Genomic DNA, 20,486 nt, shown 5'->3' with positions numbered 1-20,486 from the left:
TGGTTTCATGGGTGCCTATATAGGTCAAAGCTTATCAAACTGGACACTTGGATACAGGCACTTTATTGTATGACAATATACCTCAATACTGGTGTTTAAAAAACTTCACCAGAAAAATTTATTTTCTTGACTGTGACCGTCATTAACAAACCACTGACTGAATATGGGGCACTGTGTTAATCCTAGGACTGTAGTTCTCTGCCTGTGAGGGATCAGTTTTGGGAGTGATATTAAAGCCAGGTAAAATTCTGGGAAATTTCAGATAGAAGTGATCAGAAAACATACTCTTGACTAACTCTACAAACTACCATAGGTCTTCAAGTAATTTAGATACCTACTCAAGAAAAAGAAGCTTCAAAGAAGGAAGTGATTTCTTCTGGCAAAGAAAAAAAAATCCCAACATTGTAACCTTCTTCAGTTTATTTCATAGTTTGACTTTCTGTGCTCTAAATGTATTTTAATAAAGTATAGGCATAATAACTTATTAAAAAAACAAAAACCAATGCATGTTAATTCACCGCATTATCAGAATAAAAGATAAGAATCACAGAATCATCTCAACAGATGTAGAAAAAACATGTAACACCAATTGATGATAAAATCTTTCAGTCAACTAGGAATAGAAGGTAACTTCCTCAACTGATAAAGGGCATTTATGAAAACTTACTTCAGCTAACATAATACTTAAAGATGAAAATGATGATACTCAATGATGAAAAACTGAACCTTATGATTGGGAAGAAGGCAGAGATAGTCACTCATTTCTTCTATTCAACATTGTACTGGAGGGCCCTCATCAGTATAGTAAAGAAGAAACATATAATAAAAAGAATGCAGATTAGAAAGAAAGATATAAAGCTGTCTTTACTAGCAGACAATGTCAGTATGTACAACGATAACCCAAAGAATCTATGAAAAGCCTATCAGAACTAATAAGTGAATTTAGCAATACTGAATTCAACATTGAATTCAATATTGAATAATCAATTGTGTTTACATGTACTACCAACAATGATTAGAAAATAAAAAATCACCGTAATGTAAAAAAAAACATAAAATATTTAGAGGCAATTTAATGAAATATGTGCAAGACCTCTCTACTCTGAAAAGTACAAACTATTGTTGATAGAAAATAAAAGACCTAAATACTTGGAGAGATATACCATGTTCATGGATTGGAAGACACAATATTATTATCATGGCTATTCTCCCCAAATTGGCCTATAGATTCAGTGTTATACTAAATAAAATCCCAGTTACATATTTTGCACAAATTGGCAAGAAAACTAGTATTTATAAGGAAAAGATCCTAGAATAGACAAATATTCTTTAAAAAGTACAACACTGAAAAACTGAGAGTACCTGATTTAATACTTAGTATACAGCCCCAGTAAATAAGACCATGTTGGCATAAGCACAAATAAATCAATGGAACAGAAATAAACTAATTTACTTATACATTCAATTGATTTTCAACAAAGGTCCCAATGCACTGTAATGTGGAAAAGGCAATCTTTTCCACAAATCATGTTGGAGCAACCAATATCCCTATGGGATGAAATGAATCTTAACTCATACCTCTCATCATTTACAAAAATTAACTTGAAATGGATCACAGACCTAAATGCAAAAGCTAAAATTATAAAGCTTCTAAAAGATAATAAAGGAGAATATCATCACCATCTTGAGGTACATAAGGATATCCTGGGTGGGACCCAGAAAGCACTAACCATAGAAACAAATGATAAATTAGAGTTCATCCAAATGAAAAACAACTGCTCATCTAAAAACACTATACGAAAATCAACATAATGAAGACAGAGAAAATATTCACTCTAAGTAGATATACGTGTATCTGATAAAGGCTCCAATCTAGAATATATAAAGAACTCCTATAACTTAATAAAAAGACAAACAACGCAACCAAAAAATAGGCAAAATATTTAAATAGCTTCCAAAGTAAAATATACAAACAGCCAATAAACAAATGAAAAAGTACTCAACATCACTAGTCATCAGGAAATTACAAACTAACAACATGAGATACCACTACACAATCCCCAGAATAACTAGAATTAAATAGCCCATTGCCACCAAATGTTGGCCACAATGGGGAATCTGTGACTGGTGGGAATAAGATGCTACAGTCATTCTGGAAAATGGTTAGTGAGTTCTTAAAAGTTAAACATACTCTCTCTCCCCTATGATCTAGCAATTCTACTCCTTGGTATTTATCCAAGAGAAATGAACACATCTGTCCACAGAAAGCCTTTTGCAAGCATTTTCATAGCAGCTTTATTTGTAACAGCCTAAAACTGGAAACAACTCAAATTAACAAGCAAATGGCAGAACAAACTGTGGTATTTTTTCATACAATGGAATATTGCTCAGTAGAAAAAATGAATGAACTGATGTGTGTGTGTGTGTGTGTGTGTGTGTGTGTGTGTGTATAACAATATGTATGGATCTTAAAAATATTTTGCTCAGTGAAAGCAGCCAGACACAAACGAGTACATACTATATGACTCCATTTGTAAGAACTTTTGCAGTCAGCCTAGGTCCCTCTGGCTATTCTCATGAGACCCAGGCCTGGCCCTGGGTACCACTTAAACCGTCAAGTCCAGCCCTTAATTCCACACAGAACCCATGGACATACAAATCCCCAGATCCAAAGGAGGGGCTACCGGTCAGCCTTGGAGAATCAGTCCTCTGTTAGATCTAGCCTAAATCTCTCATGCTGTATTTTAAACACAGATGATCCTAGAGTCTCCAGACTTTAGTAATAGAGAAGAGAGATTTATTCAACAAACGGGTGCAGAAAGACAAAGAAAGAGTCCATAACAAAGAGAAAAAGAAAGTGAGGAACAGAAAAACAGCAAACAGCTCTTCAGGAGAGAAGCACCTGGATGTTAAGAAGAAATCGGGGTGCAAGCAATGACCCCTTTGTGCTGTACTATCTGACACGTGATGCAGGATAGCTTCATAATTAAAAGTATGGGCCTGGAGCTTGCCTGCGAAGTTTGGAAGCCAAGCTCCCACTCTTATTAACTCCATGATTACAACTTGTTCTAGAAAAAGTGATCTGGGGAAAGAGCAGAAGGTATTCTCCAGAGGCTGAAACTATGGCCCGCCTGATAACTAAAAGGCAGGCCGGCCTTATAACTAACACCTGAGTGCATTCTGGGCAGCATGTCCTCTGGGCACCAGACAGCAGGCAGTTGCCTACATGGCTGCCAGTCCCGGCCCATGGAAAGAGGAATCCATAGAGGGGTCCAGGCCATGATGCTCAGGCCCAGCCACAGCCCTGATGACTCAGCACCATTAGTGGGTCAAATGGATGGGTCATGCCCACTAAGTGGAAGCTGCATGCTCTCTCCCCACACAGGACCCATACATGTGGTGGGAACTGGGTAACCCATACATCCCTAGCCTGGGTGGCGGGATGGGTTTCTTTAGCTGGGCCACCAGGGATGCCTGCGTGAGGGTCTCCTCATGCTGGAGATGCCTACAATCCAGACCCCAGGGCAGGAATGACCTCCAGGGCTCCCACAGATGGGAAACCTGAGCCCAGAGAAGGGAAGTGACAGGCACAAGGTCACTGTGCAGTCAGAAGCTGAGCAGGACGAGAATCTGAAACCAGTTATCGACCTCAGGACTTGTCAACTCTCACCCAGGGCCTCTGCTGTTTCATCCACCAGGGTGGACTTCCTAGGGAACCTGCCTGACCATCCTCTAAGCTCCGGACACCTCTTCCAGACCACCCGAATGTCCTTGGCTGGGGGCCATCTGGTCTCCCAGACTGTAGGCAACTTAAAACCCTGCTGACCTTGAATAACCCCTCCCTGTCTTTGAAAATAAGTCTCCCTCTTCTAGAGTCAGTGGAGTAGGATCCACATAGCTCCGCCCTGAGAAACAAAAGCAGGGATGCTCCCACATCCGCTCTTAAACATCCTGCTCTGCTGCCCTGAGCCTCTGCTCTGGTTAAGCCCCACCCGTCAGGATTTTGGTTGGGGACTGAGGGCCTCCTAGCTCATATACTTGGGGATCTAAGGATGGAGCCCCGTTTGACACCCAGAAGGGGAGCTGGGAAACCAGCAGCATCAAGAGAATGGAAGGTCCAGATGTCCCTGTGGGGAAGGCCCTTAGAAACTTTTCCGTTCGTCAGGGGAGGAAGGAGAGGCTGGGGGCCAGAGACCAAGATGAGGCCTGTCCAAGGTCACACACAAGCCTACAACTCCGCCCCAGATGAACACCCAGGGCTCTGAGTCCTGGCTTAGCACTCCCTCTAGCTTCTTACCCTTTCCACCACCAAGGGCAAAGAGGGTGCTGTCCCAGCTAGTTGGCCATCGCCTAGCTTGGGCTAAACCCTGCATAGGTTCAGACTGAGGCTGCATCACACGGCGCTGGCTTTGCGGGTGAGGATTCAGGAACCACTTGGATGAGTGATGCTACTCTGAGTCCACCAACAGGAAGATTCAGGCTTTTCTGTCTTAAGGGTAGGGCTTTCCTAGCTATTCCAGCTACTAGAGTAAGGTGGCCCCAGGTCACACCTGGACACCTAGAGACTGGCCCACATCAAGCTCACCTTTGCTTTCCCCGACCTCTGGCAAAGCCCCCGAGCCTCAGCCTCTGGCTGGCCCACCCCTCCCCCAACAACAAAAGGTACTCACTGATGGGGGCATGTAAGGCCACGTGCTCCTGGTAGGGCGTGTAGTACTTGTACTGCTTTCCGCAGAATTCACAGGTGTAGTTACCAGTTTCTGTCCAAGAAAGAGAGGAAAGCGTGGGAATAGGCGCCAGGCTCCCATCCAGAAGCAGCAACGTGCTCCCTCCCCCAACACTCCTTCTCATTTTGGGACCATCAGCTAGAAGCAGAAACCCACTTGAGTTGACTACCTGGGTTCAAATCCCAGGTCTGCCATTTCGAGCTGTGTGACCTTGGGCAAATCTCTTAACCTCTCTGTGCCTCAGTTTTCCTATCTGTAAAATGGGGGTAATAATAGGACCACCTTATAGGATTGCTGTGAGGATTAAATTTATACGTCAAGTGCTTAGAACAGTACCTGGCACACACTGTTCTCCTTTATCACTCTGCCCCCATGCCCCAGTGCTCAGGAAATGTGTGGTGACCCAAGTAGACCTCTAGTGCCAACCTTTCTATCAGCCCCTTTGCAAACCCTGTCCTCTGCAATGGCCACACTTGGTTCCCCTTTTCTCCAGGACCTTCACTGCCCCCAAGCATCCCCCACCCCCCAGCAGAAGAGGTCACTTCTTCCTCTCAGGTCCCATCAGACTTTATTTTTACCTCTCTTTTGGGTCTGCCTAACTTCTTTCTTCTTAAAAATTTCTGATGTAATATTGTTCACTGGGGGAAAATTATAAAATACTGATAAATACAAAATTTTAAAAATGAGAGAAATTTCAATCATCTGTAACCCCCAAAGAATAGCAGCTACTACCCCTTGGGTAGAATGTGCACCTTGCCCCTTGTCCCAGACGCCCCCCCCCACTCCCATCTCATCTGGGGTGTGCTTCTCACCGACATCATCTGCCTGGCTCCTGCAGCCCTTGAATTAGCAGCCCTGATCTATATCTTCTTTGTAACCTGGTGCATTCAATCGACAATACTTTGTGGACATCTTGCTCAATCAATAAACTTCGATCTCTACTGCATTTATTGGCTGCGTGGTTCCCACTGGACTTCAGAATTTGCTGAGCCAGTCACTTACACCAGGGGACATTTAGATGGCTTCAAAAATTTTTTCCTTACATTAAAAAAAAATGCTGTGATCCACATCTGTGTAGAAATTTTTGCACGTTTGCTCATTATTTTTGCACTTCATTGCAAAACAAGGATTATTGTGCATAATCTTCGCACATTATTTCCACAGGGTAAATTAAGGGTATGCATTTTTAAGGTTTCTGACAACCAGAGCACCAAGTACTATCAAAAGGTTGGTTCAATTTTTATCTCAATCAGAAAGATGTGAAAATGTTTCCATACACTGTAGCCAGCATTAAGTATTCTTATCTTCTTAAATTGTGACTGGTATGGGGAACTGTAACCATTGCGGGGTTTTTTCCCCACTTCTTTCAGGTGTAAGGCAATTGACTATTTTTCATGTTCAATTAACTATAGCTTTTCTTTTGTGACTTTCCCATTTGTGTTTATAGCCAACGTTTCTATAGGTATTTACCTTTTGTAAATCACTAAGAACTCTGTAGACAGATGAAGAACACCAACATTTTGTCCTATATGTTAATTGTAAGTATTTTTTCTCAAATTGGCTTATTTTATCATTTTGTTTCTCAATACAGAAGTTTTAAAATTTTTCAGTTAAATAATTTTTGGAACTGATTCATGAACACTGGAAAAGATCTCTTTGCTGTTTGTAGGCTTCAAAGCTGTTAGGTCAACTGTATTAATTATATTAATCAAACCCTATCCTTTGTCTACTTGCTCTGTCAAAGACTACATGTGATAAATCGTTCCATTTCATTGTATTTCTAAATTTATTTTGTATATTGAGATACAATGTTGTTTGAGGCATATAGGTTCGGGAGATCAACATATTCACTGTGAACTGTACTCTTTTATTCACATTACCCGATTTTCTAACACAGTACTTCTCTAAGTGTGGTCTCTGGGCCAGCAGCATCAGCAGCACCTGGGAACCTGTTAGAAATGCAAATTCTCAGGACTTACCCAAGACATACTGAAAGAAAAATTCTAGGAATGGAATCCAGCAACCTGTGTTTTAACAGACCCCCTAGAACATTCTGATGCAGGGGAAAGTTTAAGAACCACTGTTCTAACATTTAATTACACAGTTTTATTAGTTCACCTGGCATTAATGTTATTAATTCTTGGTAATTACTTTGTCAGATCCTCCTTTCTACTCGTTTGCATGTGCCTAAAGACATTTCCCTAAATTTTCCTGGATTTGCATTCATTAAACAGACGCTGTGCTAAATGCCAGCACAAAATATTGAGCAAAAAGACTCACGGTTCCTGCCTTCAAGGAGCTGACAGTCTGGAGAAGGAGACAGGAAAATCAAATAATCACACAAATTTAAAACTGCAACCATGATGGGTGCCCTTAAGGAGATATTTACAATGCTATGACAATTCTAATAGGGAATCCAATTTAGTTAGGGAAGGAGCAAAGAGTTTCCTGAGAAAGTCAAGAGTAAAAGATAAGGAATTCACTAGGTATATCTCTAATAAACCATTAGTAATTGGATTATTTTAAATTAACCTGAGAATCTTTGTCTTCCAACAGAGGAGATCATGCCATTTGCTTTTACTGCTATAGTTGACTTGGTTTTACTCCATGATTCTCCCCCTTTCACATGTGTCACCCTTTCTGGTTGTTCCCTTAGTTTTCAGTGGTTTCATACATAAACTCATTTCTTTGCCTTTCCATTATTCTCCAATATTCAATTATTTTGCAATATTCTTCATTGTTTTAGACAGTATGTATTTCTCTAATTGTTATAATGAAGCAGGAAATGACATTTTCACAACTATTATCATTGAGAAGTTTAACTCGGTGCTTCTCAAACTTCAGCATATCTCAAACTTCAGTGAGAATCATCTAGAGAGACTGTTACAACACAGATTGCTACTCACCCCCCAACCCCCACCCAAGGTTCTGATTCCATAGTTCTAGTGTGGGACCTAAGAATTTCTATTTCTAGTAAGCTTTTAGGAGATGCTTATGCTGCTGGTGTAGGGACCACACTATGAGCAGGACTGGTTTAACCTACTTTACTGTATCCTTCACCTATTCCTTCCTTCTTGTGTTTTTAAAATTCATTTTTAACATTCCAGAGTAAACTTTGCCTTTTGCATACAATTTTATAATCAGATTTGCAAGATTTTAAACTTACTTCTAGTTTACCTGGCATTAGTAGTCACATGTGCTCTTGTACTGCGAATTAATTCCTCATAATTGAGACCGTTAAGTGTGTTCTACCACTCAGTTCACTGGGGTATAACTGCCAGTAATTCCATGAAGATGGTTACACAGGAGATATAGTATGTTTTTGAGCCCTGACTTTTTTCTTTACACATAAATCACAATTTGTCTAGATACAGAATTCTTAGGTTACAATCTTTTCCCTTCAAAACTATTTCACTGCCTTTGGCATTTGGTACTGCAGAAAAGTCCGAGGCATGTCCATTGTGGATTCGTTGGTAAATAACTTGCTTTTTGTATTTCTAGATGGCTGTATAATTTTGTCCTGTATATTTATAGTTTTAAAAAGTCACTAAGGACTCATTTAGTTGTGAGTCTACTTATATGGACTCTACCTGATATATGATGAGCCCTTAAATCTGCATACACAAGTCTTCCTGTAACCGAGCAAATTTTTCTTCTATTGTATCTTTGAAATACGGCTTCTGTCCCACTGGCACAATACCATCAATTATCTCTGCAACCGGTTCTATTCTCCGTATTTATCATGTTTTCCTCTTACTATCTGCATCTGTTCAAATTTGACCTTCACGTCATTAATTCCATTTCTGCAAATCGATTCTGCTGTTTGATACCTACAATGGAGATTTTAGTGCTGTTCTGGTATTTTCAGCTTCTCTGCAATCCTTCCTCATCTCAGGTCTCTCTCTTTGCCTTTTCATCTTATCCTGTAGCTTTTGTGCCACACAACTCCAGGCTCCCTTTTCACAGGGGTCATGCTATGGACTGAATTCTGTCCCCCCCAATTCAGATGCTGATGCCTCCCAATGTGACGGTATTTGGCCAGAAAGTGATCTCACTGGGACCCAATCACGCTGTATCCTGATCTCAAGACTTCCAGCGTCCAGAACCGTGGGAAAATAAATTTGTTGCATAAGCCACCCGTCTGGTATTTTGTTAAGGCAGCCCGAGGGGACTAAGACAGGTCATATTTTCTTATAATCAATTGTGGTTGTCAAACAGAATTTTCTTCTAGAGTTTGCGGTATCATTTGCAGAGGTATTCTCTTCCTCTGGGTCTCCTAAATTCTCTTTTTCGTGGTAGGTGGAATTTCATAGTTCTGACGTTTTGTTTTTATTTACCTACTTATTTTTATTTTACGAGTTATTCTTCCTTATTCACACATAAAAATCAAGTAGCCTAAAAATGAGTCTAGCTTATTCTGTTTCAGTAGATGTGAATGCATTGCCCTCAATCTTCCCATTATCACAGCAGACCATTACCACGGTGGTAATTCTCCGATCCACAGCTGGAGAGCAAGCCGCCATACAGGGCCCCTTGACCAACTCTGTCTTCCTAACAGCTTTCCTCTGCTCTATCACGGCTTCGGCTTCTTCCTCCGAAAGCACCCAATTCTCTAATTTGCTCAATTGATGCAGATGTGCTTCCCAGCATGCGTTGCTGCTGGGTTGTGTTCCTCTTTCTGGACCTACAGAGCACTACTTATGGCAACTAGTCCTTTCAAGGGCACCATGCTGCTACTGATTCCCCTTGTTCTACACCTCACCAGTTTTAGGGTTCTGTGGCATTGGCCTGGTTACAAGAAGTGGCAGAAGTCCAAGAAGCAGTATTTTTGTCTCACAAGGCAGTTCCTGAGTGGTAACAAGGGATAGCCTCACACTATTCTAACGACCTCACTTCCAGAGCATCAAGTTGGGAGCGTGCGGGGACCCAAACTCAGTTTGGTTTTCTCTGTACGATTCCCTACTCTGTGTCATTTGGGATAATTCCTCCCAGGTTCTAGCACTGGTTGTCTATAAGGCTTACTCACTGATATACAGAACAAGTGTTAACCTTGTTCTGCACCTGTCTGGATAATTAGTAGGTACCACTTATTTAATGCTTTCCATGTCAGTGTCAAGGACTAATTCTTTTACAAATATAATCTCATCTCATCTCCATGACAATCCTGAGGTTGAGTTTTGTTGTCATCACTCCATTTTAAAGAAATGGTGGATTGGGGGCGGCCGGCTAGCTCAGTTGTTTAGAACGCAATGCTCTTAACACGAACATCGCCAGATAGATCCCCACATGGGCCAGTGTAAGCTACACCCTCCACAACTAGACTGAAACAACTATTTGACTTGGAGCTGATGGGTTCTGGAAAAACACACTTAAAATAAAGAAAGAAATGGTGGGTTGGAGAGATTACAAAATTTGCAGGATGTCATACAGGGATTAAGCGAGGAGCCAGGATTCATATTTGGGATGGCTCTAAAGCTCACTCTCAACAGCCTCTTGGCAACATGGCTCATTTGGGACATCCTGAATACGAACCAGGTGCTGGTGAGACACTTTATGCATTCGTCCTGTAGAACAGACATTCCCGTCCTCAACTTACAGATGAATCAAAGGACACTCAGAGGGGGTACATATCTAGTAAACTGGTGATGCCAGCATTCAAATCAGGGCCTGATTCCAGAGCCTATTTTCATAATGATGATGCTAGAGAGGGAAGGGCAGTGCTACACGGGGGCTGCTGGCAGGTAGTACAGCGGGGGTCCTGGGTGCTGCTGTCCCTGTCCTGTATCTGTCGACGAATGTCCGTCGTGAAACATGTCTGATGCACGTCTGGGTCTTCCCACAGTCTACCTTCTAACAGTTTTGTGTTGAGGATTTCATCCTTTTCTTCATTGTCAAGACTATTTTAATGCTACTGTTTACTGAATATTTACTAAGCATATGATAAGCACTGAGCTAACCACTTTACAGATATTATCACATATGCAGTTTCCTGAGTGCTTACAGCAACTGTATTAAAGTAAAAACAATCATCCCCTGGGAGGAAGGAGGGAGAAAAGCACACCGGGGACCTCGCCAACACCTTCCAAGGGCCTGGAAGCTCCACGCTGAGGACCAACTCTGGCTTCACTGTTGTCGCTCCCTCGATTTCCCTTCCCTCAGATTTCCATATCCATTCGTTCTACATTTGTGCGTATATTTTTGCAAGCCACCTTAATCCTTATTGTGATGACGCAGAGTTAATAAAGGTCTTTTCTTGCTGGGTAGTAAGACAGGCACAGGAAGTACAGAAAGGAATAAATAAGTATGTACATTTCTGAAGGGCGGGACCGGAGGAGTCTCACTTATCAGAACACCTCCCACCCCCACCACCAATCCATTCTTGCAGCAGCCAAAGTGGTCTTCCTAAAATGTAAATCGGATGAAGTCCCTTCCCCATTTAGTAAACTCTCTGACTGACTCCCTCTCAGGATGAAATCTAAATAATTTCACTTGGCATTCAAGACTCTTGAAGACCCGAACTCAGAAGTGGTTTGGCTTTCACTTTCTGGTGGGGCTCTCCTACCTTTGCGAGAGACACAGGAACTCATTCTCCACCCTGGACCCCATGTGGAAGCCTCTTAAGATTCCCAAGGCTGGTCAGGTGCCCCGATACCCACAGCCCCCTGTGATTCTGGCTATGCTGTAACTACTGATTACAGACCTACGCCCCCCACTTCACCTCAGGTGCATGATCCAAGGGCAGGGCCACATCTCACCACTGTGTCCCCACAAAACTCAGTACAAGTATGCTGCAAACAGGCAGGTCTTGTGCATGGCTCCTGCCCTCATTTACTGGGACAAGGATTTACTGGGACAAGGACAGATGGTTTGCATGTGGCTGCCCGGGACAGCTTCACTGGCTGCTAAACCCCTTCAGATGATAATAACAACAGTTATTTTCTGAGCACCTACTATGTACCAGGCACTGTGCTAATTAATAGGTGATTTATATCCATGATCTCATTTAATCCCCCAACAAACCTGTGGGGACATGTCATCCTCATGCCATAGGTGAGGAGCCGAGGCTCAGGACGGCTAACAGATTGCCAGGGCACCAAGCACGCGCTACCTTCACTGCCTTGACCTTGACTCTGTGTTGTCCTGCTGTTTCTCAAAAGCTAAAGTCCTAACACTGACTGACCCGCTTGTCAGGTGGGCAAAGTGAGGTACAAGGAGGCCAGTCGCTTACCAGCCAGCGACGTTGATGCAAGATGAGCAGTGCCACCCCCTTCCAGCGGCGGAACTCACCCTGCTACCCTCAGCCAGCACCCACCAGTCTCCCAACCCAGCCCTTGTCCCAGGGAGAGGCCCGCATACTTGGCCCGATTTTCTGGAATGGTTCTGGGGGTTCCTCCTTCACCTCTTCGGTGGCCACGACACCTTGGTCGAAGGGGTCTGTGGGAGAACACACGGCCCTTAGCGCCCTGGTAACCAGGTCTTGGGAGCCCAGCTGGGGACAGGGGAGGTGGCTAGCCACCGAGGACTTACCTGCCCGATTCTCGGGGGCCCCTTCCACACTAAACACTGCGCCCGGGCGGGAGGCAGCAGCCGCAGAAGGAAAGAAGCAAACAGGAGCCCTGTTAGTCCCTGCCCACAGCTGCCTCTGCCCATTGCTCCCAGCCTCTGTCCAGGTAAGCTTGCCTGTGGGGCCTAGGAGAGCTGCCTTGGCCAGAGCTGATGCCCCAGAAAACCAGGGGCCACAGGAGGGCGTGTCCCGATTGGGACGTAGCCTGTGCCTCCATTCTGTTTCCTTCCACCGCAGGGGCCCACCCCAAGGGCAGGAAGATGCTTTCTGTCTGCCCTGTTTCTGGAATCACCAGTACCCACTTGAGGGGCCAAGACAGGAGAGAAAAAGAAAAAGATCGGGAGGAGAGGAAAAGAGGAGGTGAGAGAAGGATGCGCCCGGTTGTCGTAACTTGAGATGGGCTGGGGTGTGGGGCTAGGGAGGGAGTGCCCAGATCCCTCCCAGGTCCAAGACCCTATTTCTAGGATTCTTGAGATTCTAAAAACAAATTACCTAAATTAACTGTTCTAATTTCAAACTCTACAATCTAAGATGCTAAAACAGCATCACTCATTTTTAAAAATTGGTTTAATTTCACCAGAGCATGTGAATACTCGATATGAAATTGTATAATGAATCAATATAAAATTGTGGGTATTTGACTGATTTTAATCTACAAAACCAGCAATTTCACTTGCATTACCCAAGTCAGAAGCACATATGGAGAATGAGAGACTTTTTCTCCCTCAGGACCTTCAGGGGTTGCTCACTGTCCTCAGTCTGGCCGCTGATGACCTTCCTCTGGGTACGAGGATGGAGGGGAGGGCTGGGGCAGGGTGGGGGCCCTAAAAGCAGTGGGAGAGGTGGAGAGTGAGGGGTCTGACTCACCATCCACTGCATGGAGGTCTCGGTGCTCCTGGAAGCAGCTGTAGTATTTGTACTTCTTCCCGCAGATGTCACACGTGTACCTGAAATTGTCTGTGGGGACGGAAAGACACACATAGTTACCAGGGCTTCAATCACTCGGGGTAGAGGTTTTGGGGCCAGCTCATCTGCCTCAGAAATGAAAGAAAGGACTAGCCCAGACTGGCCCCAACTGGTGATGCCATGGAGAACCAACTCCTGGGGTGTTAGGGGTCTTCTACACAAGGAGACTGGGGAGCCCTAAAGTAACTTCCAAGCCAACCCCCAATTCTACCCTACATGAGCTGAGCTCCTAAGGACCTATGTCATAACTGGCCCCACCTCCCGTCGTGAAGTTCCTTGAGAATAACAATCACATAGCTACCATTTCCTGGGTGCGGCCTGTGCAAGGCACCAGGCTGGGCGCTGCCCCTGCATTTCTTTCATGAGTCCTTGCAACTGAGGGAGGAAGTAGTAACCCATTTAACAGACAGGGAAACTTGGGCTCAGAAGGGACCTCCCCTAAGCCCCACAGCTGGGAGGCCCCATGGCAAGCCGCTTTGGAAATGGTTGCCAATGACCTGGACTCCTGGCGTTCACGTTCATGCGATTCTTTCCCCTTGAGTCAGGGCTGGACCTAGTCACTTGCTTCTAAAGTGATGGGGTGCAGTCAAGTGATGGAATGCCATTTCTGAGATTAGGTTACAAAGAACTGTGACTTCCGTCTTGCGCACACCATCTCGCTCTTGTTAGCTGCCACGTGTAAGCTGCCCCATAGAGAAATCCATGCAGCAGCCTCTGGTGAACAGCCAGTGAGGACCAAGCCTGCTAACAACATGAGTGAGTTTGGAAGCAGCTCCTGCCCCGGCTGAGCCTTGAGATGAGACCACGACCCTGGCCAACGTCTTGACGGCTGCCTCTCGAGAGACTCATGGCCAGAGGACCCAGTGAAGCCACATCCAGATCCTCCCCACAGAAACCGTGAGATAACCAGTGATTGGTGCTTTAAGTCATTAAGTTTTGGGGAGCCGTGTTCCACAGCAATAGATAATGGATACAAGATCCAAACTAAGATGATCCCCTCAATCTACCCCAAGTCTGAGGCCACACTTACACAGGACGCTGCCCTCCCACCCCGGCAACACTCTAATGTTTGTACGAGCACACCCTTGTGTGTGCATTCCTTGAGCTGATCTAGGGACGACCCATCCACCCCATCTTCCTGAGGACGCCCGGCACAGGGAGGTGGGCGGCTTGCTCAGGCTGCACAGTGGGCCGGGGAATAGCCAGGATTCAAACACTCACTTAACTCCAAGCGATGGTTGAGTCAGGGCACGTGGCCCTTCTCTGTCTGGATAAGCCACCCTCTACTCCTGGATCAGGGCACCAGCCCCTTGGCCCCCCTTCGGCTCCTCAGCACCCAAATATAGGATCTGATGGAACCCCTCCATCCCAAGGTCGCAATGCCAGGCAATTCCGTGAAAACATTTCTGGCCCTCGTGTAGCTGGACTTTGGGACGCAGGTGACATTAGCCATCTCCCCACCTCTGCCCCCACGTCTTCCACCACACCTGCCGTCTCTGAAGGTGCCTTGGTAGATGCCAGGGCCACAGAGAACAACTGGTTCCTGAATGACGTACACATAGCCCTGGCACATGCAGACATTCTGAGGGTGTGGGGACCAGGCAGGGTCCAGACATGACACCATCCTACCAGGCTCCACCATCACACCTGAACCAACCAGAGAGTTGTGGGGAGCAGAGGCCTGGTCCTGCCCTGCCTCACCCACACTGCCAGCAACTGCTGACTCCACCTTGGGATTCAGATCCCCTCTTTACTCTTTAATTTGAGGGGGAGGGGAGAGTAGTATATGAGCTGATTCCTGGGGCCTCTCCAGGCTGGCGGTTCCAGAATTCCAAGCCTGGCTCAGGCTTCATCTTTTTCCATGCCCAGCATTCAGCTTAGACAACAATCTCTCCCATCAGGTCCCATCTGGATGTAATCTCTTGGTGCTACACACCTGGGGAACAGAGGCGGAGAAGTTAAGGCTGCCTGAGGTCTGCTGGTCCAGATGGGGCCCTGCCCCTGGATTTCCTCGCCCAGACCGGCCAGTGCTGGTCGCCCTCCACAGCTGCCTGCCCGCTTGCCCTGCCTCTGTCCACACAGTCTCTCCTACCAGTGGGGCCACGTCTACCACCTCCAATAAAACATGAAACGAACCCTCAGTTTCTGGCCCTGAGAAGCGCCCCACCCTGCTCTGTTGAATCCCATACCACTCCTTCTCCTCAGTGTGGATGGGGACCATCCCTGGGCCCACCTGAGGCAGGAGGGGATTAGGACAAAAAGAGAGTTATCCCCAAAGGAAAAAAGGCAAAATGACTTTTTGTCAGTAAAACGCAGTTTTTCAAACCCCAAGAGAGCCCAGTGTCTCCAGGAAAGCCACTGCAAACCCGTTTTAGGAGGCAGGCCGCCCGAGCTCAAACCCAACTCCACTGCTTACAAGTGTGACTAATGTCGGAAACACTCCCTGACCTCTGCCCCGTGGTTTTCTTATCTGTAAAATGGGAATGGTAGTTCCTTCATCTCCCTGAGTTGTAATAAATAAATGAGCACAATGCCTAACACAATAAATGCTTGGTAAATGTTACCTAATACTATTGTTTTGCAAAGGGAATCGATGTGACAGTAGCAAGAGAACTAGATGTGGAGTTAATCTTTTATTTTCTTAGCTGAAAGATGGGTAAGTAAGATGCCTCTATGCATGACTATATAATTTTTCTAACAAATAAATGAAAAGATTCCTGGGCTAAAGGTATGAGACCTGGTTTCTATGCCCACCTCTACCCCTAACAAGCTGCATGACTGCTCTCTGGGACTCAGGATCTTCATCTGCAAAATAGGTAGGCTGGCCTTGCTCTTCTCGACGGGACCCTTTTGGTGCCAGGGCTCCACAGCCAGGCTCCTGTAATGAGGCTGGGCTGTGGGGACGGCAGGCTTTCCGAGCAGGCACTGCCGGCCTGGGTCAGGGCAGGGATACAGGACTGGGAACAAAATAAAGCACACTGGCCATGGGGAGAAAATTCCACAGGGAGGAAGGAAAAAGTGATGGAAGGACTAAAAATATCCTTAGCTACAGACTCCTCAACAACCAGCAGGCCTCCAGGAACAACGGAAGCCAGACAGAACACAACGCATCATTGAGGGGCTGCTGGAGACGCCAGGGGCCCAGAATAACCAAGGAAGGAAAGATAAATGGGGAAGTTCTTTAAATGTGTGGCTGACCACAGGCAGACCATGGAAGCCGGAAGAGAAGGGAGCTATTGACGTTAAAGGAGCCAGGGGCCAGGCCAGAGAGGGGCAGGGCTTGGGGAGAAGGGGCAGGCTTTCGCTGCCAGCTGTCCAGCCGTGGGCCTCCAGCAGATAGCGACTAATCTGAGCCTCAAATTCTCCTCCAGAAAATGGAGGAGTAGCCTCAGCCCTGCCTGCCTCTCACGTGGTTATAAGAATTCCGGAGGCACCTCCTTAAACTACTTTGTTTTAGATGTGGGGGGAGGTCATGTATATTTACATTTTAAGAAACTTTTTATGGCGGCTTAACAAACATGTAGAACGGCTGACAAACTATGGCCTGCCACCGTCTGTCTTGGTAAGAAATCCATTGCCATATCATTTCTGGCTGTGTTCATGCTATATGGAAGCATTGAGCAGTTGTGATGGAAATGTTTGGCCTGCAAATTCTGAAAGGTTTACTATATACGTAGTCCCCTATAAAAACGTTTGCTGACCCCTGACGTAGAAAGGATACAAATTCTAAGTGTTCAGCTTGTTCAGTTTTCATAAACCGAAAACACCTGTGTCACCACTGCCCAGCTCAAGGATCAGGACTCAGAAGCCCCTTCCCAAAGGTAACCAGCATCCTGACTCTTCCAGCATGAACTGGCGTCCCCTATTTTTATACTTTCTGTACATAGATCTTAGAGGAGGAACTCTTTTGTGGCGGGCTTCCTTTGCTCACCAGGCCCATGGGTTTAGATCTGGAGAGAGGGCAGGCAGGGCCTGTGAGCAGCAAAGCAGAACACTGTCCCCAGATGTCAAGGCCCTGCACACCCCACACTCTGGGATACCACACCTCAGCAACTGGGTGCCCATGGGTGCTCATGAGATAATTCTCTGAAGCAGCAATTCCTAAACATCAGCTGTGCAGCTCCAGACCCGTGAGTGGGAATTAAAATACAGAGGAAAATGGCATACGCTGGACCCCTCTTGGAGGTACACATGCTTATTTGCCACTGAAGGGCCTTGAGAAGTCTACAGCAAGAAACATGTTCATCTTAACAGAACTCAAGGTTTCCCCAGGTTACCTTACCAGAGAACCCTTTACCAGCAGAACACCTAATAGCTTTCCCCAGAATGATGTCACGGAACATGCTTTGGGAAAGGCTACTCCGCAGTACTGTGTTACAATTTCATAAGGACTCACTGGACACAAAGTCTGGACCATAGCAACATGTATCCCAGAGGCCATTTGAGGCACCCCTGGGGGGTGAGGGATAAAAGTGTCTCCTCCTTCCACCCCTGGCCCTCTGGGCTAAAGCTCACAAGGAGGGAAAAATACTCACTGCCTTGGGAGGCTCCCTCCCCTGAGGTGGCTTCAGTGTCTGTAAGAGAGAGAGAATGCGAAGGAGGTGAGTACACAGACCAATGGTAGGGCTGGTGCCAAAAGAAAGAAGCTGGGCCAGGCAGTGGCCAGGAGAACCCATTACAACATGCGCAGGGACACTCTCAGCCCACTCAAGATGCAGGGAACAAGCCTTACAGTCCTGCCCCATACCCCGCGCTGTCGGTCAGGCCCTGACCTGGTACCCTTCTTCCCTGTCTGCCAGGCTCAGGGAGGGTCAGGAGCCAACTCTCCTGTCCCCTCAGCCTGTGCCCTCATCTTCAGAATTGGAGACAGCTGCCCTGCCCCAACTCCAAGGCTGTCGTGGGGGGCACATGAGATGACACATGAATACCTTCCCTACAGGTGCCACTGACACTGAGCAGCACTGAAGCATTCTGGGAGAAAGCAGGCCTGTGCAGAGCAGGCAGGGGACACTGGCAGCAGAAGCCTGGTGGCATGCCCTGCTGCCTCCTACCCCTGTGTGTTCCCCCAAGTAAAGGAGGCCTCCTCTCCTTCTCAGGTCTCCCTCCTGCTGCAGAAAGAGGGAGAAGACTGGGGCTCTGAGCGCCTTTGGCGTCCCCATGAGGGGAGCAGGTGGAAAAACAGGCAGAGAACAGGGAGGCTCAGCCCTTGAACTGTGCCCTAGGGACACACTGCTCACCTCGGTGTGCCCGAACGTGGGTCTGGAAACAGTTGTAATACTTGTACTTCTTGCCACAGATTCCACACTCATAGGATCCTGGAAGACAGGAAAGGAAGAGATCAGTCAGCCAGCACCCAACACGTGGCCCCAGGACCCGCAGTGATGCCTCCAGGGACCATGAACTCTGCATCAGGGGACAGGGCTCCTCCAATGGCTGTCTTGTCCCTGGCAAGCAAAGAGGCAGCAAGCACCAGCGGAAACAGCGCTGAGCTGGAAGTCAGGAGGCCTGGGTCTTGTTCCAGGTTTGCCTCAACTCTTTGAGTGACCTTGGGCAAGTCACTTACCATCTCTGGGCCTCAGTGCCCAAATCTGTGGGACAGAGAAGGTAACTTCCTCAGGTATCTCTCATAGTTATTCCTTGAGGAAAAAGGAAGTGAATGGAAAAGTGCTCTTACACAGTAAGGAGTAAGTTGCACCCACGTAAGGAAGCCATCACTTGAACGCATTAGATTAATTTCTAGCTACCTTTCCTGTTTGCTGAGATGGCACAGAGGATAAGAGGACAGGCTTCAAATCAGACATATCTGGGTCCTCGTCCCTGCTCTGCCACTTACCAATAGCACAACCTTGGTAACTTCCTTAGACGCACTAAGCCTCAGTTTGCTCATCTGTAAAAAAGGGGCTAAAAGTACCTACCTCTTAAGGGTGGTCCTCCACTCCCCCTAGGAAGTACCCAGACCAACGACAGCTGTGCCTAACAAGGAGAGAACCCCCTTGTCTGCTGAGGAGCGGTCCTGGTCCCTCAGATGTGCAGAGACCAACATGATAGACACACCTGACCCCAGCCCTCTGCTGCTGGGTCCTTCTCCCAGGAACAGGTTGACTGAAATGGCTGAGTTTCCAGTGGGCATTTCAGACAGATCAAAGGCAGAACGCACCATGCCATTCAGAGCACGAGGCAAAGGCCCACGGTGGGAAGACAAGCAGAGCCCAACAGGCCGAGCGTGGCAGGGGCCCCAGGAACAGAGGCCTTGTCCATCCCTCACGGAGGCCTGACACCATCTGGGCCCAGGCCACGTCCTTCCTCACAGAATGGCCAGGGAGCCTGAACGGATACAGAGGCCCTGACCCCACTCCAGGCTTACTGTGCTAGAATGGCTGAAGCTACAGGCCTAGGAATCTGCCTTTTTTTGTTGTTTACTCAGGAACCTGCCTTTCATACCTGATGCCCAGCAACCAGGTATGAGAACCACTAATTTAGATGGAGTCTCAGCTCTACCATTTACTGGCCGGGCCTCAGTTTCCTCATTGGACAAAGGCAGCTAACTAAACAGCACTCACGTGAAGACTGAATGAAGCCTGAACGGTGTTCCTCCCGTGAGCCGAGATAATACTTAGTGAGTGGGGCATCACCCACTCCTACCGCGTTTGGTCTCACCTGGGGGCCAAGGCCCGTTTACCAGGTGTGAACTCCAGGTATCGGATTAAGTCAGAAGAGTACTAGGCTTGGAGTCTGTCAGCTCAGCTCTGATACCCCCTTGCTATTTGATCGCAAGCACATGCCTTTTCTGGTGTGTGCCTCGGTTTCCTCCCCTGTAAAACAGGACTATGATTCCTAGGTCTCATGACTGAGGCCAGGATTAATGAGATGCAACATGCGAGTGAACTGGCGCACAGGGGGCATTGCCACCTTACTACTGTGGGTCACTCAAGGGCACACTGGCATCCTGACACCAGCGTGGAATGCAGCAGTCTGTTTGTTACCCAGTGGTTTCATGTGTGTCGTCTCACAGGAAGAATATAAACATGTGGAGGGCAAAGACCAGACTGTGTATTTCTTTGTCTTTCGCCCAGTGATGGGCACACAGCGGGGGCTCAATGAATGCATGGCGTCTTGCTGTTCTACTCGTTTGTCACTGAGTAATAACGCCCGGACGACTCCATGGCCACCATGTACCCGTTTGGTGCACGGGGATGCTAAAGGGCCTTCTCAGAAACTGGCAGCTCAGA

The 20,486-nt window shown here is 46.7% G+C and overlaps 1 protein-coding gene across 23 annotated transcripts in view; it reads right to left on the bottom strand.

Annotated features, from left to right (window-relative positions):
- Positions 1–20,486, bottom strand: part of ZNF618 (zinc finger protein 618) — a 167,117-nt gene that overhangs the window by 28,867 nt on the left and 117,764 nt on the right. For 13 of the 23 annotated variants that reach the window (XM_033123367.1, XM_033123370.1, XM_033123368.1 and 10 more), the window contains 7 exons: positions 18,495–18,572; positions 17,793–17,831; positions 13,159–13,248; positions 12,255–12,290; positions 12,084–12,161; positions 5,306–5,365; positions 4,671–4,760 (listed from right to left, as the gene is read on the bottom strand). In XM_033123367.1, coding sequence (XP_032979258.1) covers positions 4,671–4,760; positions 5,306–5,365; positions 12,084–12,161; positions 12,255–12,290; positions 13,159–13,248; positions 17,793–17,831; positions 18,495–18,572 — 471 coding nt within the window. Of the gene's footprint in view, positions 1–4,670; positions 4,761–5,305; positions 5,366–12,083; positions 12,162–12,254; positions 12,291–13,158; positions 13,249–13,754; positions 15,175–17,792; positions 17,832–18,494; positions 18,573–20,486 lie in introns of those variants that run through there. The other 10 variants (XM_033123372.1, XM_033123374.1, XM_033123375.1 and 7 more) reach the window with 5 other exon arrangements.

Source organism: Rhinolophus ferrumequinum, chromosome 12 (genome assembly GCF_004115265.2).
Source record: "Rhinolophus ferrumequinum isolate MPI-CBG mRhiFer1 chromosome 12, mRhiFer1_v1.p, whole genome shotgun sequence".
Lineage (NCBI taxonomy): Eukaryota > Metazoa > Chordata > Mammalia > Chiroptera > Rhinolophidae > Rhinolophus > Rhinolophus ferrumequinum.
This window is presented reverse-complemented; position numbering and strand designations above follow the sequence as displayed.